Below are 23936 nucleotides of genomic sequence, written 5' to 3'. Positions count from 1 at the left end.
ATCATTGGCTGATAAGATGTGCGCTGTCATGGGGGTGTCGTGTGCATCTTCTTGCCCACCTTCCAGGGGCAGCCCGAGGGGAGGGGGCAGGTGCGCCATTCCGATAGCACCCCTCAATACCCCAAACCAATACAACCCCACCCGCCACCTCCCCTTCAAATGAATCGGCAAGCACCTCTGATGGCCAGCTGGCAGGGAGGGTTCTGCTAAGAGCAACAAGTGAGTGTGTGTGTGTGTGTTATTAGGTGTCTGCAGTTCTAATAAAGGAAAGTGTCCTTCGCTGCCTCATCAGACGGCTTTGCTCCGCTTTGTCCGCCTGTCTGATTTCTCTCAGCCCGTCGGTCCCCGCAGCCCACACGCCGGATGCGCCCCGGCCTCCGGACCACCTGCAAACCGCCACCGAGACCACCAATGGGGGGGTGAAACGGATGGTGGCGACGTGCGTGGACGCATTTGACTTGATTGCAGCGCGAGCGTGCGGAGTTTGTCGCATGTCGCGGGTCCAGGCCAGTGGAAATGCTGGGGTGTCCGGCGAGGTTATTTTTGGATCACTGACAGCGCGTCAATGGCTACAGATGCATCGCAAAGGAAGGCTCTGAGATACCAACAGACCTTGGTAGGTTTTTGCACATCCTCTTCTACCTTCGTGCTTGCCTTGCTTCTCTCTTCTTTGGCGCTCCTCCAGCTGTTGCAACACATCTCCCACCTGTAGCACCGCTTTTCACCACCAACCCTTCCCTTTTAGCATTCACACTAACTTGGTGCAAAAAAAAAAAAAAAAACATTCCTTGTTAGGTCAGTTTTGTTTTGTTGGGGGGGGGGGGGGCTGCATGTGTTGTCGTTTTTATTTCTGATGACTTCCCAAGTTGCCTCCGTATAAACATTCTTCAGTTCCGCGCATCCCCCGCAAGCTGCCGCATGTTTTCACGTGTTGGCGGACATGAGTACCAACATTTGGGATAACTGATCAGAAGGGTTAGGAGGCGCGTGCTAAAAAGTCATGTCAGCATTTTTTTTTTTTTCCTCAACGCTCGTACAGAAGAATGCTATACGCGCGTGTTTTTTCGGCCCTCATTCAATTGCAAATGCTTCTTTGTTGTATTTGGTACAAACCTATTTGATCTCATTAAAAGCGACCAAATGGCCTTGCCGTAGGCAAAATGTTTTTCAGCTGTCGAAATAGTAACCCGGGTCAAACATTTTGCCACATTTGTTAGCGACGTGAACTCAATTGTCATTCAATATTGCTGTTCTTCTAAATCATCCAGATTGTGTACGACTGCAAATGTTTTAAGTTGAGTAAAGGCGCGCAGCGGTGTGATTTAAGAAGCAGCATAAGAATATGTATTCACACGATAGCAAGTTATGATGACTGTTTTCGGACAATTTGTAGCTTGGAAAACCAATCGTCGGTCTTATTTCATCCGGAAAAGAAATCATCTTCCTGGAAAGTTTTCATTAAGTGTAGCGCAATACTATCTGCCTTTTAAATACTTTTTTTTTTAAATTAAAATAGTTGTATACGCACTTGATTCCTGAATATTTTAAACGCTAACGACCGTGTTAGCGCAAGTTATTGAATGTTGTATAAGTAGAAGTACAGATTCAACTCCTGTATTTCAGTAAAAAATGAACAAGTTCCGACTCTTAAGATGTGATCAAGTACAAAAGCAGATATAAATTTGGATAAGTTACTCCTCTTTGTGACAGAAGAAAACAAAATGATGTGACCGTTGCAACCGAGTTGGCCTCACTCGTCGTCCAAACATTTGGTCTTGCTAACATTGCAAACTGACAAAACCAGCGAGGTCGAATCAGCTTATGAGAAACGACTGAAAAGCCTTCCTTGTGTACGTTTGTCCCGGATTCAACGAAGGATTTTTGACCGTGCCTTTTAGGCGCAACTCACGAGCCGGGAATCATTCCTATCGCCGACAACGCAAATTGTTGTCTGATGGCGCTGTCAAGTGGCATCGATGCCACGCCGGCTTTGTATCCGTCAGAAAAACAAATGTTTATTCGAGGTGAAGGCTCGCACGTGGTGGGGCTGTCATGGATAGCGAAATAGTTCTCGTAGGTCTCAGATGTTACGTGCGAGCAAAAGGGGATAATGTTCACTTGCCAAATGTCTCGCAGCAGCTCGACTGCCATGCGAGCGATTAAGCCATTAAAACTTCATGTGATCCCCCCCCCACCCCTTCTGTTCCTCTGCCCCAATCTGCGGTGACACAACGTCAAATGACTTGTCATTGTTTTGGACAAAAGGTTAATACGCGCCATCTTTCAGTGCGTCGGGCCTCGTGGGAGGGATGAGCGCTGGTCAGGGGGGGGGGGGCGAGCGAGAGGTGTGGAGAAGTGTGTCAGTGAACGTTGGGTCACAACCGTGTGCTAAATTTACCCACGAGTAAGGTTTCACCTCCGGGGAGGGGGTTCGGATGGACGGGGTGATTGGTGGGGGGGGGGGGGGGGGGGCTTTTGGGCTGAAGACTGAGAGAGGGAGGCCAAATGCAAGCTACTGATGGCCCGGGTATGGCCAATGCAATCCTTCTGAAAGCGCCACGATGGCATCGCAAAAAATGCCGACGTCATGTCGGCTCAGCGAGCTTCCCTCGTGAGGACGATTTTGTCGTGAGAAAATAAAAAATCAAACGTCATAATGAGACTCCCCCCCATTTGCTGAACCTTGTGTGTCTCGGAGCGGGTAGCGTTGAAAAGGCTTTGCTTTTCCGTTCATTCGACGAAAACAGTCCAGCTTCTTTCATCCCAGGCAGCCGGCTAGCAGTCACGCTTCTCCTTCCGCGAGCGCACTTTGAAACAGCCATTCATGCCTTTGTCGCATCTCGGCTGGATTCCTCTCATGCGCTTGACTTTGGAGTCAGCCAATCCTCCATCAAGTCTCTCCAGTTGGTCCAGAATGCTGCCGCTTGCCTCTTGACTGGTACTCGTAAGAGGGAGCACAGAACTCGACTCTGGTAGCTCATTTGAGAGTTCTTTTCAAGATTCTACGATGGCCCCACCTTATCTTTCGGAGCTCCTCCGCCCCTTCCCCGGCTCCTCAGGTCTGTGAACCAGACACTTAGAGGCACCAAGAACTAAGTGGATCCTTTTCCGTTGCCAATCCTTTTCCGAATGAATGTTATGCACGCCGCCTATCTTGAAAACTCGTCTTTTTTTTCTTTTTTTTTTGACTCGGCACGAGACTTGATTTTTAGTTGGACCGTTTTTCTGCTTTTTACTGTCTCTGTTCTTAATTCATTGTTTTATGATCTGTTGTTGTATGAAATCTTTGTCTCGAGCAGCGCTCGAGATTTGAGTGGAGTCTCATTCACCCCCTTATGGACCCAATGTGCCCGTTTTTGGCACGTCTCCTACTCAGCGGGCCGAATTCCTGAACGAATCCATATCGTGTTCCAAGCGGCGGCGACGCGGAGCGCATTCGTAATCATAATCAGCCCATCGTTCATCACAAAACACTCGATGATGATGACCTCTGCTGTCCATCGTTCTCCCAAGGACCTCCCTCAAAGGGAAGGCCGCAGATCCGACACTGCCGGAACGCCGCGTCCAAGCGTTGAACGCCGCACTTGACCCGCTTACCCGCCTCCCTCCGTACCGCGCGCAATGTCAAAGTGTCTCCACTCCGTCAGCAAGTGTTATTGTCATGCTCTCGGCTCGCGCGCGGCCCGCTTCCATTAGCCCTCGCGCCGCACGACTCGGCCGCAATCCGCCGGATCGGAGCGTCGCGCGGGACGGTGAATTAAAAGCTGCTGACACTTGATTGTCAAGTTTCAGGTGTCCGTCTCAACCTCGGCGCGCGTTTGTGCGCGCGCGCTCGGCTCCGGTCCGACCCGGTCCGTCGCGGCAAAGACGAGCAAGGGCAGATTTTAAGGCGGTGATGTGAGCACGGGGAATTGCGCCTCGTTAGCGATTGTCGAGAAATTCAGCGGCGGGAAAGATGCGGGAGAGGATTAATACCTTTGAGACGGTGCTGAACGTTGATCAGTTGCCGGTAAGGCCTGAGATACATACGAGCTTATATTGCTCAATTTTTTTTATTTTTATGTGGGTGGGAAGCAGGACACGATCTTGGAACGTGTACGCGCTAATTGTTCTCTGAATTGTCTTACTAGTACTTCCGAGCTTTCTGTAAATCCGTTTCAATCATTTATTCTATATCCTTGATGTTGAACTTAAGATCCGTGTACTAGTACGTGCTTTATTGTCACTAGTTCGGTAATTGGGACGTACGGTACTAGTACAGTGGTACCTCTTCTTATGAAATGGCTCTAGAAGAAATTTTCTTAACTAGAAAATTTTGTAAGTACAGACGCGTTTTCAATGTAAACGCCCTCGTATGCAACAAATACATGTTACAATTACATTCTTGCACAATAAATGAGAGTTGTGCATCATGTACCAAACAATGAATCGCGTAAAGAATAAGAATGATGGTCATTGAACTTTTAACTGCGTCCTTGTCGTTGTTTGCCCTCTTGAGTTCATGTTCTTTCTCAGAAGTGGGTTTTGCCTGGCGTTTTGAAAAGAACGCTTTTGTCGGCTTTTAACAAGAGGCAATATTTTCCCATTGAGGCGTTTGGTAACTTAAAAATTTCGGATGAAAAGGCATTCGTAAGTAGAGGTACCACTATATGGTACTGTACATATTACTAATAAGACAAAACTGTAGACGAGTTGACAACTGTGTGTGCTACGAGTGATTTTATAAACATCGAACAGCAGTAGAAGGGAATCCTCACTGGTAAGACAATGAAGCGCACTAGCAGAATGATAGTGTTGCACGAGAACCTTTTTTTTTTCCACCCTTCGTGGCACTTTTGGCCAACTCGTTTTTTGATGGTTAACTACGGTACTATGCTGGACTGATAACCCAAGACCAGGCCTATTTGATAGACACGTGGCGCGCACTAGTAGCCTCCTGGACTCCACTAGTAGCACCAAAATGCCCACTAGTAGCTTTGTCTCACTCGTACTTGTGTGCAGAAATGTCATACAGTCGTGCCAAAAAAAATATATAACCCTGTTACCTGGTTACTAGTGAGGCCAAAGTGCACACTCATGTCTGGGTGTCAAGTCCGCAGTGTCGAATAAGGGATTTCCGTAACAACGCACATCTGGAACGGCTTTGAAGATGTAAAGCGAGGCAAATGTTCCAAACAGCTCGTCGTAAACTAGTCGCAGAAAAGCAAAATACGTCCCGCACCGGATCACATGAGAGGGTGCAGGTGTGGCTAATGCCATAGCCGCTGCATACCGCGCGGCAGCTTTTTTTTTTGTGATTTCATAGACCCACCCCTGCTCTATTGGAGACGTGAACGTTTGCGCTTCTGCAATGTCTGCGGGCGTAGCGTGTGGATAAAAAAAAAAAAAAACCCCGCACACTTTTCTCTTTTTAGCGCATTAATTAGAACATGACAGCTTGAGCGGTGTTTGGACGAGGCGTGGTGTTGTTATTGCGCTGTTAATTAGGGTGTGCATATGGTTACTCGTGGAATGCGTGCGTGCGCGTTGCCGGGGTAATTTCCTGATCTATCCGTCAGTGAGCGGGTCAAATTTGATCATTAACCTTGTGCTGCGGGACAGGGTTATATTCTTGTAAGGCCTCAGCACACAATCGGCGTGCCGTGTAGCTCTCGTACGCACAAATGCGCAGACATTTATGAATATGCAGCCTCCGCTCTGGTGAGGGAGCCCTGGAATGTGCAATTACGCTTTGAATTAACTCTCAGGGTCACGCTGACCTTCAGCCACTGCATTCATTAGCTTGGCTGAGATCCAGCAAAAACAAATACAACCTCAGAGGGACCGTTCAAAAATGCCCCCAACCTGTACAGTATACTTGTATGTTGTATATATGTATATATATATATATATATATATATATATATTTCATTTCACTTTTCTACCCGTGTCGAGTTTATGAAAGGAGTAAAGGGCAGAGTGATAATGAGCCCACGTGTGCGAATATCCGGCAGCTCCAAACTTCGGAAGCGTGTGAAAGTTGCGTACGGGGTCACCTTGGGGCGCTCCGGCCGGTGCGTAAGTGACACCCAAGGTCTCATGACTGTATCGAGGTAAACACAAAAGGTTGACAGATGGAGACAGCCAAAGATACAAACGGAGCTTTCGATGTCTTTCCCACATTTGGCTGCCGAGCTTTTCATTTGTTTTCTGACGTTCGCTTAGCTCAGGCAGTAAATATGCGGGTGTCGTGGACAGTCTGCTTTCTGTCTTGTCAAAATTTCAAATCGATGGAGCACCACTTTTTCCTCTCATCGAAGGCCATACCATGTTCAAATCAACAAGTATTTATTGATGATCCAAGTAGGCCACAGTTGATTGTGATTTCATGAAATGAGCCGTTTCCTTAAATTGATTGAAAAAAACAAAGGTTGATCTGTGAATACGAAACTAAAAGCTCAATGAAAAATAAATCGTTTACAATAGAGTTGAGGATAAATCCGTGATTCAATACCGATCGTATAATTAGTTGGAAATGGCACCCAAAAATATTTTGTCACATTCGTAATAACTTACGGGCTCATTATTTTCCACAAAATGAAGGAATGGGCGGTGTATTTTATCATGTATTGCAAATGGTATCATTTGCAAGAAAAAAACAACTTCCTTTTATTAGACAGAAATTAAGTTTAATTTTTAATGCAAGGGGCATATTCTTATTACAAGTTCATATTAGGTTTCAAGAAAAAAAACATGATTCATAAATTCAATTATTTCAATAATTCAGCTTGGAAAGAAAAAAAAAATCATTTGTATGGAGTCCTAATCAGGGAATACCATTTTGATACACATCCCAATTTTACAAAAAATAAATTCAGGTAATTTGACCAAGTGGTAGTTATGAGAATAAAGTTGAACGATTACAAATGTCCCCCCCCCCCCCAAAAAAAAAAAAAAATTCACAGAGTGGACAGCTGTGCGGATGAATTGCTGAAATTGCAATGAAGTGGAAATATTTGATTCGTAAAGGTAAAATGAGTGAAAGGGAGACCATACGGGAGGGCCTTGAATCGGCCCGGCTCTCGTGGCTGAGCTGAGAGGTCAAAGGTCACGCCGGCCCATCTCTGCCGCTTCTGCGAACAGCGCGCAGGTCGCGCCCCCCCCCCCCCCCTGCTTAGCGGCGGCGGCCTCTTTGATGGCGCTGATGTTGATGGATGGGAGGCGCGGCGTTGCCGCGCGCCGCAGCGTGTCTGTTGAGGCGGACAGGTGACAGAACAAGGCGCACCACCGCGGACGCTGCCGAGTCATGTTCGAGTCGAGTGATGAGGTAAAGACGCGAGAAGCAGAAAAGGCTTTGGATTTATTTTCTCCTCTTTGCTCGCTTGTTTCCTTCGGAAGGCTGGACGGGCGAGGCGCCCGGTGTTCTCCCGACCTTCGTCGTGGTCGTGAATCTTGTTGAAATGTTTTATTATATACTGTATATATTTTTTGGTGATGAATTTTTCATGGTCTTGACCGTTAACGGTGCGCGCGCGTATTTCAATGCCGTCAGCTCAGACGAATGATGTCGCCTTTTAACGAGATGCGTCGATCAGATCAAGTCCGCGGGCACACTTTGGGTTCACCCATCCGGGAGCGCTGATTATGCGGAGGAGCGTGTCATGATTCGAAATACAAAAATCGTCTTTTATATACAGAGAGAGAGAGAGAATCGCAGGAAGAGCGTCGCATTTGACGTCGGTGAAATCGGCATCGGCGATGAATCCCCGCGAATTGTTTTGAAGTGCAGCTTCAGATGCCGCATTTCTTGATCTTGGCAAAAAATTGGCTTGAATTGACTTGCGTGTAACTTAAAAAAAAAAGCGAGAATGTCATTTCACTCTTCACTCTCAGCTCATATCGGGCTGACTTGTCAGCCATCGTGTGGGGAAGGGCTTTCCACTTTCGAGCGCCTCATCGTCGCGGCGTGGATAAATAGAGCGCGATGTCCTGTCCGACCTGGTGAGAACGCGCCTCCAGCGACATCACTCATCCGCACATCATAAGGGTAGCTGTTCTCGTCATCGGTGTCCCCTTGTGTTTAACCAATCAGCTCGCTCGACCCTCTGTGTCTCGTTGTTTCCTCGCTTTTCTTGTATTTAATTCCCCGAGTTCTGTCAGTCTTTGTTGGATCATCGTGAGCCGTGTGAGTGTCTTTGTGCTCCTGTCGTATCGTGTTTTGTTTTCTGTCTGTCGTGATTCGGTTTGGGGCCAACAGGTGGCGCTGTAGGGCTCTCCCTGCAGCTGCACACCTGTTGGTCGTTATGTAATTAGTGGAATTAAAGGACTCCCGGCCCGAGCGCTCATTGTCGGGTCATTGTTCGTGGCTGTTTGCTCTTGGCTACTGTCACGTTTGTTTGTTGCCGTTTGTGCCCTGCTGTCAGGTTTGTTTTGGTCACGGTTCAGTTTTAGCTTCAGTTGGGATTTTTGTTTGCCACTTTGGACTTTGTTTGTTTTGGATTTAGTTTTCTGAGTTTTAATACAATCTTTCAAGTACACCCTCCTCCTCCCTCCTGCCCTGCTGTTTGGGGTCCACCACCACCACCGCGCAGCGTGACACTGTCGTAAGGTTTTTGTTACTTTGGGGGTCCTGTGGTTTTTTTTTTTTTTTTTGGACAGATACTTCAAAATGGTTTTCATCGAATTTGGCTTTTTTTTCTGTTGCGTGTTACATTTGAAAGACGTTCATTATTTATTGATTTGTTTGGACTTGCCTGGGACTTTCAGCACCGCTTTTGCAACAGCGCGGACAATCTGTAAGAGGGAGCGATCACCTAAAGGTGCACCTGCTATTTCGCATCGTCGTAATGCCTTTGTGGCGGTACATACGCGGTTCAGGGAATGGATAAATCAGACGCCGAAGTCGTTAAAATGGTGACTTGGTCCGACTCGAGTCAAGTCATGTGACTCCAGTTCCTTATAGCTCCATAAAGTGCTGCGCCATGTGGTTTTGCTGTCATTTCCATCCTACCGATTACACATTATAGCGTAACTAGAGTGGAGATTTATAGCCAGTTAGAGGAACTCCAGTCCTCTTTGGGGCCTCCTGGCCAGCTCTCCTTTCCCATGTGAACATGAGAGCCCAAAGTGCCGGCCCTACCATTTTAGCGTCTCTCGGTCTGCTCCGTGGCCACGGCAGCAACGGGACGAGTGCAATTTGCGGGTTTTGGGTCGCACGCATTGCGCCCGCGCCCGCCCGGATGCGCTGGATTTCACAGCTCCGCTGCTCTTAACGAGCGCAAACCGATCAGGCCGGATCGCAAGGTGTCATGTTGTGTTTGTGTGTGCGTGCGACCGGGGTAGAAGGTGTAACATCGTCGGAAGGGGAAGATGTGGCACGTCGCTCCTTCCAGGATCTCCTCGTGTGGCCGCCGTCCCAAACCGGCCTCCGTTCGGGGAGGGTTTTTTTTTCCGATCTCCGTGCCCGTTTTGTCTATTTCTGTCTGCAGGGTATTCGGGCTGGTGTGTATCCCTTACACCAGCGGTGACCAATCTGCTACCCGCGGGCACCGGGTAGCCCCCCCCCAAAGACGACCACTCTCTTTTTGACCAGGCCAGCCTGGTCGCAAAGTAGCTTCCCTGTCAATTATCCTTTGTGCAGTTATTGTTGAGAATTTGGAACATTTAAAAAAAAAAAAAACGCTTATTAGCATTCATGCAGATGAGGTAGCAGAGGCAACTATGATTTGTACTAATTTCTTCCAATACGCTGACTTTTTTTTTTGTTGTAATCTTTCAAATTTGGCAGGGTGCTTAACGTCACCGTTCTCTACGGCATGTCAAATTCAGAAACCGTTTTTTTTTTTCACTTTATAGACACTTGAAGCATTCTTTAGCTTTCCCCCAAAGCAACATTTATGGACTGTATTTATTTGTAGCGCTTTGTCATCCTATTGTGCCCGCAGCTGTACGGGGAGTACAGGGAGCAGCTGGGAAACTTCGCCCGGCGGGAGGCGGCCCGTTTGCTGACCGAGCGACAATGGCAAAGGCAGGCAGGAGGAAACGACGCGGCGGCGGTCGGAGGGGCCGGACGGCGGCCCGTCGTCTTGGAGTCACACCTCAGTCACAGCTCGTCCACCAAGAAGCCACGCCCCTACTCCAAATGTCAAGGTTGAGCGCCGGGGGCTGTTCAACAAGCGTTATCGCTGTTGTCCTTGTTGAGTAAAACAGTGGGACCTCTACTTACGAACGTCTTTTCATAGGAAATTTTCAAGTTGGGAAACGCCTCAACAGGAAAATATTGCCTCTTGTTACAAAAGAAATGTCCAAATACGAAACGTGAAAATACAGTCTCGGAGTTTCCTGAACGCAACATACTTTTAGCCGCTCTTCCATTGGCTGTTACCGAGCATCTTCCTGGCATCCCATTGGCTAAGAGGGACCTTCCATATGTGTCTATGCGTATAGATAGATAAATAGATCAATATGTGTCAATACAGCGTCCTCATCATTCTTCCCTCATAAATGTGAATCACCCACAAAAAGTGTTGACGAGTCGGGCGATCGCTCACTCTGCTGATGTTTGCCTTGGACATCTTCAAAGCCAACAGAAGCAAACGTCCTTGGATCATTTCCTTACAAAACGCCAGGCAAAAACCACTTCTGAGAGAGAACATAAATACGAAAGAGGGCAAAAAATGATGAGGACGCAGTTAAAAGTCAAATGACCATCATCTTTAGTCTTTGTTTTTTACATTATGCACAATTCTCATTTGTTGTGCAAGAATCTAATTGTAACATGTATTTGTTGCATATTCATGCTTTAGAAAACATTTGTCAGAATTCTTTTTTTGGGGGGGGGGGGCTCGGAACGGATTAGGGCATTTACATGTAAAACGCGTCTCTACTTACATAATGTTCCAGTTAAGAAATTTCTTCCAGAACCAATTAATTTTGTAAGTAGAGGTACCACTGTATGTCGATGTAGCTCATCTATTCAGATCAGCGATTGTCCAAAACATATCCAGTGATACTTTGACATCCGTATGCATTTCTGAGGTAGTCTCTGCGATCACGCGCGACCCAACGATGCCAGTATCAAAAAGGATGACGGCTACTTTTTCCTCATGTTGCTGTTGTTCGCAGCGTTACACATTGAGAGCGGTGTCACATATGATGCGTCCCCATGTAGCCGCATTATTAAAACGCACTCGTAAGCAGTATTACCTTGGTCAAGGCTAAATAGATACAGTGGCCATCATAACATGACTCTTTTGAATCACATTGGGATTGGATGTCTATCAAATTCGCTCCAGATCAATTTTCATCTTGACCATGATTTTTCTCGTCTGGTAGACGCATTAAAAAAGACAATTCCATTTAGTACAGTTGCATTTTTCTCAATTACATCCGTCTCATTAAAAAAAAAAAAAAGGCTGCAGAAACTAGAACGCAAATTATTTTCCCATCCACAAAACTGCACAAGATAGCTTGGCTGTCACTTAGTGCTAATTCTTTTTTCTACCCGCCTTCCTACAAGTAGACAATTTTAGCAGTCGGTGTATTTCATATCGCGAGATGCAGATGGATGGAGTTTTGTTGGCCACTAACAGGATAAATAGACACGCCCTCAATAGGGTAAGGAACCACATTTGTGTCAAAACGGACGCAGCGCACCCAACGAAAAGGCAGTTGACCCTTGTGACTTTTCCCAGGCGACAATAAAGAAAGTTAATGATCATAAAAAAAATTTTTTTCAAAGTTACTGACTCGTAGAGCACTTTGCCTCAAATCTGTTAGCTTAATGCTTGGTTATCATGAGACCGGACCTTGGATTGCTATTTTTCTCATTTTAAAAAAAAAAAAAACAAAGAATCATTTTTTTTTCTCATTACATTTTGTCTCAATTTTGCTTCCATTGCTTCAAATCCGCGCAACTGACAAAAGTCAATCGACCGGATAATCCATTGCCATGTCCGTACTTGATAAATGCACTGACGGTTGAAGGAAAATCTGCTCACATCGGCTCCTCCGCGCCATCTACGCTCACCCTAATCTGCGCTAATGAAGTCTTTCACCTCTTCATCATCCTCATCATTACTCGCAGTGATCGTTACCGCAACTGAGTGTCACAAACGAGCCGCACAGATAAATGGAATCATTCATTTCCGCTCCAGATTGCTTGGCCCGCGGGCGGCGCTACGTTGTGACCAAGATGGGGGAGGACTGGATCTTCCTGGTCCTCCTTGGCCTGACCATGGCGCTGGTCAGCTGGAGTATGGACTACGCCAGCGCCAAGAGTCTGCAAGGTAGCGTCGGCGGTGTGTGTGTGTGTGTGTCTGGGGGGGGGGGGCATCACTGCGCATCAACGTCAGGTCTATGTCGCCCGTCTCCCCCCGGGTTACGTTTGAGTGACGGAGCTCTCCGTCCTGCAGCCTACAAGTGGATGTACGGGGAGCTGAAGGGCAACGTGGCGCTCCAATACCTCGCCTGGATAAGCTATCCCATGATCCTGGTCATGTTTGCTTCGCTCTTCTGTCACCTGGTTTCCCCGCAGGCCATCGGTATGCTCCACTCCACCGCCCCCGCGTAACCTCTCAAGCGCTTTCCAGATGTTCACATCCCCTCTCGGCTCCAGGTTCCGGCATCCCCGAACTGAAAACCATCCTGAGGGGTGTGGTTCTGAAGGAGTATCTGACCCTGAAGGCCTTTGTCGCCAAAGTCATCGGCTTGACGGCGGGCTTGGGCAGCGGGATGCCGGTGGGCAAAGAGGTAAAAGCTGCGGCGTACTTGCCGTAGCTCCATTTTGAAGCTACCGTAGCTGTGTTTTCATTCGGCTTTCAAGGAGGGAGGAAATTTTCCATTCAATTGAGGGAAAGTTTCCCGCAAAAACGTTCACCCGAGGTTCATTTCAGAAGTACGGTCGTCCCTCGTTATACTGTGGTTCACTTTTTGCGGCTTCACTGCATTGTGGCTTTTCTCGGACTTAGTTTGTGAATTACCGGCTGTATGAGGGCATCGATTATTTTTCCACACTGCAGAATTTAGGTTAAACGTCATTAGCTGATTTAATATAGCCTACCTACGCGTGTCAGAAGGAATTGCAATACCTCCACCCTTGGAAGGATAGTCACTTTCTGTCACTTTATTAAATAAAGGAACCGGAACAAACACTTGCGCTACGTCACTCAAAATGCAGAGTGGCTAACGGTTAACTAGTTAACAAGCACCTTACTCACTCTGATCCACCGAGTCTCACGACACTCGACAGGCCAGGCCCCGCCTTAAAAGTCACACGCATTCAGTCAGAGTCACGGATACACAACTGTAAAACCTGCCGACGGTGAGGCGACCCCAAGCTGACAAAAACATGACCTGCCGCCTTGCTTTTGCGAGACAACACTCGGGCATTATCGGAGTAAACGTCCTGTTGCCAGGAAAGTCGGGCCTTTCAAATAACGGCTTTGACCACAATCTGATTGATCATTTTTGTTCGTCAGATCACAGAAAAACTATGACAACAAGCTTTGCGCGTGCATCCAGTGCCCCAACGTCACTTCTACCCCCCCCCCCCCCCCCTTCATTGCTCTGGCACTCTATCTGTTCTTTCCGCGAGTTTAGAGAATAATAAATCATCATCTGTCTTGTTTTCCTGACCGGCCTCCCCTCGCTGATTATTCAAGTCCCCCAAGGAGCGCATTAGTCCCCCCCCCCCCCGCCCCCCCCCCCCCCCACCCTCATCCGTATCACCCACCTCGTCGTAGTAGCGGCAGAGGCCATCTTACCCGACAATTAGGCCCTGATTGACGTGTTTCGATACCGCGCGACCCATTTTCGACCCCGTTTTACACGGCCTTCTGTGTTTTGTATGTTTCCGTCATCCGCCTCGTCCGCCTCCCCCCTCAGGGTCCATTCGTCCACATCGCCAGTATCTGTGCCGCGGTGCTGAGTCGCTTCATGTCCATCTTCTCTGGCGTCTATGAGGTAAGACGGAGTCTCAGGGCGATACGCTGACGAACGTGACGTGTGCTGTTTCTCCCCTCCATGCTAAATGTTGCTCAAACTAAACACTTCCCATTTTTTTTGCGACCCCGAAAAATCATTACAATCATGTCTGGTACGGCATTATTGACATTTCCATTCAGTTGAATGGGAAAAAAAATAATGTGAGATGTTTTGAGTTGAGACTTTCGGTCAAGGAACATGTTTGACTCGTATCTCAAGGCACAAATGTACTTTGCACGCCGTACATCGACATTGTTGTAAACCGGGGCGCTCCTCTTTTGGCAAGCTAATCGACAGCAATGCAGGCGTAAATAATGTGCCAATTGGGGCTGTTTGAAGATGAAAATGGGAAAAATATTTTCCTCTCCCACTTGTCCTCCCCACCCTGAAAGCCGCCATGTGCCCTGAACCCCCCCCCCCCCCCCGACCAACACCTCGTCTGTTTGTATCTCTTTGTATTAATAGTGTGACGCTAATGTCTGGCATGTGTAATAATGTTGACCTCTTTGTCCCCATCCCTGTGCTCTCTCATTCATTCATTCATTCCAACTGCTCTGCTCCCCCCCCCCCTTGCTCCCCCACACCCTGCTGACCTTTCAACCCCTAGAATGGCACCCATAACCAGGACCTGTTGGTGTGTGCGTGTGCTGTGGGAGTGGCCACTTGTTTTGCTGCTCCAGTGGGAGGCAAGTCCCATCCGGAGGTTTAAAATGGAACTCGGACATCAGTCTTGATGACTTCAACTGTTAAAAAAAAATAATAATAATAATAATAATAATTGGGAATTTTGGGTGAACTCAAATTTTCAAGGCAACAAATATCGATATTATTTTCATTTGGGCAATTCAACTACATGTTTTACGTTTTCGCTGTTGTGAAATTGGCTTTCCTATGTTTCACATCAAAGAAATAAAAAAATGGTTGTCCCTTTGAAGCCAAAGCTGCTTCAGAGACGCATGCGCTCCCTTCGCTCTTATTATCCCCTTGCTGTGTTGTTATGTTTCCTCACGCCTTTATTAGCAGCTGTCGTAAAAATCCATTGAACGTTTTTTATTCACTTTATCCAATTTTGCTTCCCCACCGTCCCCTCTGCTCTCTCTCTCCCCCACCAACCTCCTCCTGCCCTCTCATCTCCGCTTTCACTATTTTTTTCTGTCTTTCTCTCCCATCAACCACCCCCCGAAACCCTTTTCGCTGACCGACGCCCTCCCTCCCCTTCTGTTGTCTGCGTCAGTAGAACCCTTACGGTTACACAGATATTCTGACTGTTGGCTGTGCCGTTGGAGTGGGATGTTGTTTCGGCACTCCACTAGGAGGTACTGTACAACTTTGCACCCCTCACTGTGTCCTCCACAACATGGCTTTTAAAGCTCTTTTTGATGCTCTTTTTTTTTTCTCCTTTTTTTGTTTTTTTTACAACTTGTACAAATTTGGGAGATTTATCCAATGATCAAGTGCTTATCATCTTTATGACACTTTGCTGCTTCAAAGGCGCATGAATGTTTAAGTGCTGAGAAATGGAAATGGTGGAGGAATTGTAATCGCTTGATTTTGATGCCATTCTCCAACCTCTACTATGGTCCCTGCAGTGTACGCAGGATAATAAATCATCTCGGCGGGCATATTCGTGTAGGTTTCGAAACATGAGAGATTGGGTGTGATAAATTGTATCTGAGAACCTTTGGATGATTTTATCTGCTTCAGGCAAACTTGAGAGCGACCAGCGGTTAGCAAAATCCAACCTGTTGGTCACAAGAGGACTTTGTAGGGGAACTCGAGCCCCAAAATTTACCTCAATGTTTTGTTTTTTTTAATAAGGAAAAGTCACACTCGATCTCTCTGATATGGTACTTAGTTAAGATATACAGTAAAGTTTGTAAAATTTAACACTACTGCTTTTGCTGATGTCCCCGCCTTGGCCACCGAGAAGCAGTGTAATACAGTCATGCAGACACAAACGAAGACGATTCTGTCTCTTCTTCTTTTTCTTCTTCTACTACTGCTTCCACTGTAAGAGACTCACTGCTGCTGTAAAATCAGTCGTTTTTCGTTGAGGATAAACTAAATATAAGGCTGTGAGAATTGTTTCCTATTTGTCTTGCATGTGTCATTCCTTCGTTTATGTCGAAATTTCCGTTGCTTATTAAAACCGCGGTGTTTGATGCTAACATTAGCATGTCAATGGCGTTTTACTTGTGTGTTAGCATTAAGCTAAGCGAACTTTTCCAAGGAAAATCTATGTGGTTGTTTTAAATACACAAGGTTTCATTCAGTTTGTTTTATGTTTAGTTTTAGAGTGCACTTCAACTGCGGCTGGAAATAAGAAGGTTGAAGCTTCATTTTGAAAGAATTGTTCACTTATCGACGAGCCCCAGACATGCCAGAGCAAAAGAAAAAAAAAATTAACGGCTCACATCTCGAAAAACTTGCAAGTCGGGTCACTCGTATCACAAGGCACAGTACTATTAACTCTCAGCCAACCAAACCACTAATGTGTGTCAACGTGTATGTCTACTTAAGAGCGCACTCGTGTGTTTCGTGGCCCTCTTGTGTATGATTATACCCTTAACTCCCAAGTATTGTTTTGTTTTTTTGTCTCCCTCTGACCACTTCTTTCCTCGTGTTTTTCCTCTAATCCTTCCCTTCTTCCTCCTCTGTCCTCCATCCCTCCTCTTTCGCTCCCCTCCTCTCATCACCACCAGGGGTGTTGTTCAGTATTGAGGTCACGTCTACCTACTTTGCAGTGAGGAATTACTGGCGGGGATATTTTGCCGCCACATTCAGCGCGTTCATATTCAGAGTGCTCTCTGTATGGAACAAGGATGCCGGTGAGACGCAGTTCACACACACTCACACACCGCAAATACTGCAGTGCTGGTATTTTATAGAAAATAGCCGCTTGTGACAGCAGAGTCCTTTGTCTTTTTCCCCTCTCAAGTGTAAACGTGAAAGCAGTGTGTTTGTACCGTTGCCCAAATGTGGGGACGCTGGGAGATTAGACCGATATAAAGCATTAACCGTGTTGGCAAAAGTCATTGCATTGTGTACTTAAGCGGATCACGGTTACAATAGTTAATGAAAGCTAATCAAATAACTAAAATAGAAGTTAAAGAAACATGGTCATCAATGAAATAAAATAAAAACGAGAGTGCTTTAAAAAAAAAAAAAAAAAGATCAGACCCAAATGCAAGTGTCGAGCAAAACGGGCCTGAGGTTATTTGGGGTCAGTGGCGGCAATGTGAAATGCTGCATCGTTAGAACAAACTGGCGATGAGACGGAACAAGACACGAGGTTAAATACATGAGGTCGTCGGATAGAACCAGGTGCAGGTGAGGAAGGCACGATCGGGAGCAGTTGAGTACAAGGGCAGGACACACACACACACACACACACACACACGAGTTAGCATGAGAAGGTTATGGTCAGTTGAAATTTAGGATGCGAAGCCTTGAATTTTAGTGAAGAAATCACAAAGCAGTCATCCCCTGACAACATGAAAATTTGACCTTGAGGGTTTGTGAGCAGACGAGGAGTGATTTGGCTGTCTAATGAATTAGTAATCCAGACTGGATGTGACGAGCATATTGTTTTTCTCTTGAAGAAAAAAAATACACTTCAACTGAAGCTGATTGTTTTTTTGTTTTCTCCTCTCAGTCACAATCACGGCTCTCTTCAAAACCAACTTCCGCATGGATTTTCCCTTTGACCTGCAGGAGCTGCCAGCCTTTGCAATTATCGGGTAAAGCGTGTGCTTGTGCGCATGTATGTGTGTGTGTGTGCGTGTGTGTATACATAATTAAATGGAAACTTATCCAAGGGACTCGTCTCTCGGGTTTCAGAATCTCGTGCGGCTTCCTTGGGGCGTTCTTCGTCTACTTAAACAGACAGGTGGTCCTGTTTATGAGAAGACCCACGGCGCTCACACGCTTTCTGACGAAACAGTGAGTTCACACACACGCACGCGTCACGGTAGCCACCAGAAGAAGGCCTCTCTTGAACATCTACTCGCATAAAGCACGTTATTTAGCATCATCATGTCTCGGTGGCACAAAAGCAGGAGAGCTTCAATAACCATTTGGCAAGGTGTTCAATCAATGTCTGCTCCCCTGCGGCGTGATAGTCTGGAGGCACTCATTGCGGCCATTAGAGAGGCAGGCAGGACGGAGTTGATCAGTGTTTGTTTGTCACTTTAATCCAATCCTTGGATGGTCGAATGTGTTTGTGTGTGTGTGTGTGTGTGTGTGTGTGTGTGTGTGTGTGTGTGTGTGTGTGTGTGTGTGCGTGCGTGCGTCCAGTCGATTGATCTATCCAGGCGCAGTCACGCTGATCATCGCCACCTTCACATTTCCTTCTGGATTTGGGCAGTTTATGGCTGGTGAGGTGAGGAAGACTCAATCACATGCTCGTTCGCCTACTAGTCGCCGGACCCCAATGACGGTGAACTCACGTTCGTTTTAGGGGATGCAGCCGTAATCGATGAAAATCCATGACAGAGACACATCTTAAAATGAGATATTTTACCTCTCTATTCACGCTACAAAGACTCTCCAATGCAGACCTGTTCCCAGACTTGAAGAAAACAATTACAACTGCTTAGTAAGATGCAGGAATATTTTTGCGCAGATGATAAAGAAAATATGCCGTTGAGGATTATTATAGTGTCTGTTTTCATGTGTTTCCCTAAATTGTGTTCAAATAGTCGGGTGAAAAGGATTGTATCGCTGCACCGCTGATGCGAGTTTCCTTAGCCTGCCTATGGCCTTTTGCATTGTGGGTTAGCTTGAAGCTAGCGGAGCACGCTCAGGCCAACCTCGGTACTTGTTTTAAATGAACCACGTGTAATTCTGTTTTTATTAGCTCTGATTTGACGGTGAATGACAGCTTGAAACGTGCTTTTTTTTTTCCCCCCAGTACAGTATCTGTCAAATTGCTCCGTTTTGTGAAGTACACTGTCAGCAAAGCTAGCCCTCTCACCATTGAGTTTTTTTATTCACAAGTCAAAACAAAAATCTTGGCGCAGAGACGGCTTGCTTGTTGAAAAAGTTGGGTCATTGCTGTGTTGAGGTCCCGCTGTTTGTCTCCTGCTCCCGTGACTCTAATGAGGACAAGCGCCATTGAAAATTGACGAATGGACTAATTCATTTTGTAGTTTCAGCATGCTGTACCGTTACTTCATTTTCTTTTGTCCTCTCCTTTGCCAAGTTTGGCTGGTGGGGACGAGAGTAATGACGGCATGCGCCGCTCCTCTGCATTTTGATTGAATTGAACCTTTCTCTGAGAGGAGTTTGGGACTTTATGAGCAAGCGTCATCATGCGCCCTCCCGTTCGTGGCAGCTCATGCCCAGAGAGTGCATCAACTCCCTGTTCGACAACTTCACCTGGACCAAAATCTCAGCCTCCGCCCCTCCGCCCGGCCTGGGCCTCTCGGCCGCGTGGCTTCACCCTCAGGTCAACGTCTTCGTCATCCTCCTGCTCTTCCTCGTCATGAAGGTGAGCAAAGTGAGTGTGCACTCGAATCGTGAGGAAAAAAAATCTCTCGGATCGCTCTTCGTCCCTCCCCGATCCTGCTTTTGTGTCGCAGTTCTGGATGTCAGCGGTTTCCACCACCATGCCCATCCCCTCGGGCGCCTTCATGCCAGTGTTCATATTAGGTATGAGGATTTATTTTTATTATTATAATTCTTCTTTTTTTTTTTTTGTGGCGGCGGAGGGAATAATGCAAGCACAGCTACCAGCTGCTAAACTTGGTCAGTTTCTTTTGGTTGGTCTTCTCCAGCTTGTCCTTCTCTCGGTTGGCTAGGAGCCGCTTTTGGTCGCCTGGTCGGGGAGATCATGGCGACTCTGTTCCCAAATGGAATCCTTTTTGACGGGATCGTCTATCGCATCCTGCCTGGAGGCTACGCCGTCATTGGTGAGTCGCGTGCTTCCACGTTGTCCTTCGCGCTTGACCTTCTGTTGGAAATTGAATTGCGGCCTTCAAAGGATGACTGTGATTCTTTTGTTGATTGATTGATGAATCAGATTAAAAAAAAAAAAAAAAAAGTTTTCGACAGGCAGCCCGGTGAGCGAGTGGTTAGCGCGTTGACCTCACGGTGTAAAGGTTATGGGTTCCATCCAGGCTCCGGCCTTCCTGTGTGGAGTTTGCATGTTCACCCCGCACCTGCGTGGGTTTTCTCCGGGTACTCCGGCTTCCCCCCAAATTCCCAAAACATGCACGGCATGTGAATGGAGAACTCTAAATTGTCCCTAGGGGTGAGTGTGGGCGTGGATGGTTGTTCGTCTCTGGGTGTCCTGCGATTGGCTGGCAACAAGGTTCAGGGCATCCCCAGCCTACTGCCCGAGGACAGTTGGGTTAGGCTCCAGCGACCTCCGCGACCCTTGTGAGGATAAATCGAATCAGATGAATGATCAAATGAATGAATGATTTTTTTTTCCCCAAATTGACAGTGTAGAAATGATACAAACATGATTTATTACCGGTATTCAGTTACTGATTTAGTCTGTAGCATGAGAAAATAGCCTAAAAATGTTGCAGAGTTCAAACTGATATTTTATTTTGATTCAACTCAACGATAATCGGTCTGCCTTAGGGGAAGAAGACAGAAACCCAAAAATATCTGGCTGAGAAATTAAAATTCATCCATCCATCCATCCATTTTCCGAACCGCTTAATCCTCACTAGGGTCGCGGGGGATGCTGGAGCCTATCCCAGCTGTCTTCGGGCAGTAGGCGGGGGACACCCTGAATCGTTACCCCCCAAATAAATAATTGAATCGAGTATCAAAGTACGAATGCCCGATACCCCAATTATCTTGCGCTCGCTTACCAGGCGCGGCCGCCATGACAGGAGCGGTCACTCACACGGTTTCCACCGCAGTCATCTGCTTTGAGCTGACGGGTCAGATCTCCCACATCCTGCCCATGATGGTGGCGGTCATTCTGGCCAACATGGTGGCCCAGGGTCTGCAGCCTTCGCTCTACGACTCCATCATCCAGGTGAAGAAGCTGCCGTACTTGCCTGAGCTGGCCCTCGGGCACGTCAGGTAAAGCGGGTACCGTGCTGTGATGCTCCGAGAAGGCCAGCGCTGTTTCGTCACGCCCGTCGTGTTCCGCTAGCAAGTACAACATCTTTGTGGAGGACATCATGGTGCGCAAGGTGAAGTTCTTGTCGTCTCACTCCACCTATCGGGAACTGAATCGTCTGCTGGAGACGACGACGCTGAAAACCATCCCGCTAGTCGACACCAAAGGTGAGAGAAGTGAGAAACGAATGTTGCTCGGCGTTGCCCAAATAGGCCTGGCGGCAAAGAATGACGACGGACACCGACATCGCGTGACATCGTAATTGGACGGACGACGGCTAACCGCTCCTTTCATGCTTGCAAAGAATCCATGATTCTTCTGGGCTCCATCGAGAGAATGGAGCTCCAAGCCGCCGTCGACTGGTGGCTCTCGCCGGCCAGGCGGGTCTTTGAGAAAGGTCAAAGTTCACCGGGTCAAGTCTCCAAGATCAGTTGGGAGTCCTTCACCTTTGTGGACGAGGAGGGCGGGAACGAGGGGACGGACAACGTGAGGAAGATGGCTCGCCGCGGTGCCGCGTGAGGCCGATGGAAATGAGTGCGGGATTTCTTTTCAGAGCGCAGCGGGGCTGGATGAATGTAACGGGCCCATCCCGTTCACCAGAGCTCAGGAGCCCTCCGGTAACCACACAAGTGGAGGTAAACCAAAGGGTGATTTTTAATATCGCTCCGCGCTGATGTCCCAACGGGATTTTCTCCCATGTCCTGTCCTTGTGACCGTTCCTTGTTCACCTCCGCAGACAAGCGCAAAGCACCTTCCGTCCGGAGGACCCTTCAGAGACTCTTCTCCTCATCGTCATCGACTGGACCGACTGACGCGCAGGTACGTCCACCCCTCTTGCCGTTTTGGACATGTCCACGATGGCGGCGGTTCGACGGATTTTATTCATCCCCTCCAGGAAACGGCGCCGCCCACATTGATTGACACTATGTCGCCAGACGAGGTAGAGTACCTCCACCGTTCGCGTTAGCCGCTAGCAAGTCAAGTCGCCGTACGATAAGCGCGCTCGTGTCATTGGCGCCGTACGCAGATCAAAGCCTGGGAGGAGGCAGAGGTGGACAAGCCCATAGATCTGGAGCAGATTCGGATTGACCCCTCCCCCTTTCAGCTGGTGGAAAGAACGTCGTTGCACAAGGTAATGAAACCGTTACAAGTGCCTGAATTGCGATGAGCTGTCCATGTCTGCGAGACAAATCCATGTCTGTATGGATGTAATGTATTCATTTATGTTGATTCTGAAATTTGAGATTGTGTGCCGTAAAAAAGAATTTCATGCCTGCTGCATCCACATTATGGATGGCACTGTGGGCCACATGAACCCTATGCGGCACATTAACGCAATACAATGTTTGTAAGCGTAGGGGATGTGTTTAAGAGCAGCCGCGCCAGCAGAATGCTGGCGCATTCCAATATGTTTAACACTCACCGCACGGCGTTACCCCCCCCCCCCTCCTCTTCTTCTTCTCTGTTGTTACTCAGACCCACACTCTGTTCTCTCTGCTGGGTCTGAGTCATGCCTACGTCACCAGTATTGGCAAGCTGGTGGGTGTTGTCGCACTCAAAGAGGTAAGAGTCCTTTTTTTTTCTTTTCTTATTGACTTATCTGTGTGCACTTTCGTATTACTACAAAGCAGTGAACTGAGAAAGTCTCAAAAATGATTCAGTGTCATCGATGTAGCAGTTGCGCTACGACTAGTGACATCAAATGATATGTAATGGGGATGGCCAATACAATTTATTGCCGCGGGTAATCAACGAACCGTCCGCGTGGCTGAATTACAACTATCACCACAAATGTCCACTTTACGCTTCATGTTTCCAGTTGGATTCAATTCAAGACAAATGTTAAGACGGCAACTGTTATTCAAAATAAGATTCTCGGACGATGTCAGTGGTTTACTGAGAACTGGCCAACTTTGTTGATTGTGAAGTCACTGCGCAGATGACATTTTTTTTTTGGGCAATTAAATGGCACGAATGTATCGAGACTAAGAAGTTGACTTTTGTTGTCCTCTTCCTCTTCTGTGGTCTTAGTTACAGAAAGCCATCGAGGGCTCGACTCGGAGCGGCGTGAGGCTCCGCCCTCCCTTGGCCAGCTTCCGAGACGCTAACAGGAAAGCCAAGAAGCACCAGCCGCCCTCCTCGACCACTTCCTCCCCGACTTGGGACCGGGACCTTTGGGGCGAGGGGAACAGGAAGGACGGGGACGCGGCGGGGAAGGACGATTCTCCAGGGATGCCCGCCCGCGATGCCCCGTCCTCGCCCAACGGCGGAGGAGGCGACTCCGCCAGTGCGCGCGAGCCGGCGTCGCCGTGCACCTCCTCGCCCGGCGAGTCACCGGGCTTGCCCGGCGGCCCCGTCCTCGCGCTGTCCTCCCTGCACGAGGAGCCGGAGAGCGAGGAGTCGGATGAGCCCATCTAGGAAGGACGAGTCAGGTCACAAACGTTGCGCTCTCAGCGAGCCAAATTTTTCTACCTTTTCTTTTTTTTTTTTCCACTCTTCGAATCTCAGGTCTCTTCCTGTGTCTTTTACAAACTCTTTTGACATCTCTGTCCTTCCATACGATGAAGATAAGCGTCACCGTCTGCTTATTTTCACCAAGAAGCTCCATGAAAGACTGGCAGCGCTTAATGACGACAATGAAATATGTTGAGATAGACTTAATGACGTTGACCTCAACGAGGATTTACTGTTTACTGATTAAGGTCAATTTAAATGTGTGATTTACGATGATATCTTTGCTCTAAATTCACCCATAATGGTCTGTAATTTTTCAAATAATAAATCTGAAAAATGATGTACAATTTTTTTTTTTAATTATTCCTCACGAGTTAGACTTATCCACTTCCAAAAAGAAAGGAAAGCAGCCACTAGCCATGATTTTTTTCCAATT

General features: G+C 47.5%; 1 protein-coding gene across 2 annotated transcripts; it reads left to right on the top strand.

The window, feature by feature from the left end:
* Positions 1 to 476: 476 nt before the first annotated feature.
* Positions 477 to 23829, top strand: clcn1b (chloride channel, voltage-sensitive 1b). 2 transcript variants are annotated; one of them, XM_086112684.1, is made up of 23 exons: positions 477 to 616; positions 9924 to 10128; positions 12135 to 12266; positions 12393 to 12521; positions 12596 to 12729; positions 13864 to 13941; positions 15200 to 15278; positions 16665 to 16790; positions 17618 to 17702; positions 17803 to 17904; positions 18259 to 18343; positions 19298 to 19453; positions 19545 to 19614; positions 19764 to 19874; positions 20793 to 21006; positions 21080 to 21213; positions 21351 to 21532; positions 21600 to 21681; positions 21783 to 21865; positions 21942 to 21986; positions 22074 to 22178; positions 22523 to 22609; positions 23078 to 23829. In XM_086112684.1, exons 1-23 carry the CDS (start codon positions 566 to 568, stop codon positions 23462 to 23464), a joined length of 2862 nt encoding a protein of 953 aa, XP_085968810.1. In that variant the 5' UTR covers positions 477 to 565; the 3' UTR covers positions 23465 to 23829. The 2 variants fall into 2 exon arrangements, with proteins under 2 accessions (XP_085968810.1, XP_085968811.1); XM_086112685.1 differs by lacking the exon at positions 15200 to 15278 and adding an exon at positions 14570 to 14648.
* The last annotated feature ends 107 nt before the right edge of the window (positions 23830 to 23936 follow it).

Source organism: Hippocampus guttulatus, chromosome 6 (genome assembly GCF_054856545.1).
Source record: "Hippocampus guttulatus isolate MCC_2025c chromosome 6, RoL_Hgut_1.0, whole genome shotgun sequence".
NCBI lineage: Eukaryota > Metazoa > Chordata > Actinopteri > Syngnathiformes > Syngnathidae > Hippocampus > Hippocampus guttulatus.
This window is presented reverse-complemented; position numbering and strand designations above follow the sequence as displayed.

Bases quoted from the DNA above. Each gene is read 5' to 3' on its own strand.
- clcn1b (XM_086112684.1), top strand. From the start codon at position 566: ATGGCTACAGATGCATCGCAAAGGAAGGCTCTGAGATACCAACAGACC. The intron at 13,942-15,199 runs GTAAGACGGAGT...CTGCGTCAGTAG, and splicing joins TCTTCTCTGGCGTCTATGAG to AACCCTTACGGTTACACAGA. The intron at 21,987-22,073 runs GTAGAGTACCTC...CGCCGTACGCAG, and splicing joins ACACTATGTCGCCAGACGAG to ATCAAAGCCTGGGAGGAGGC.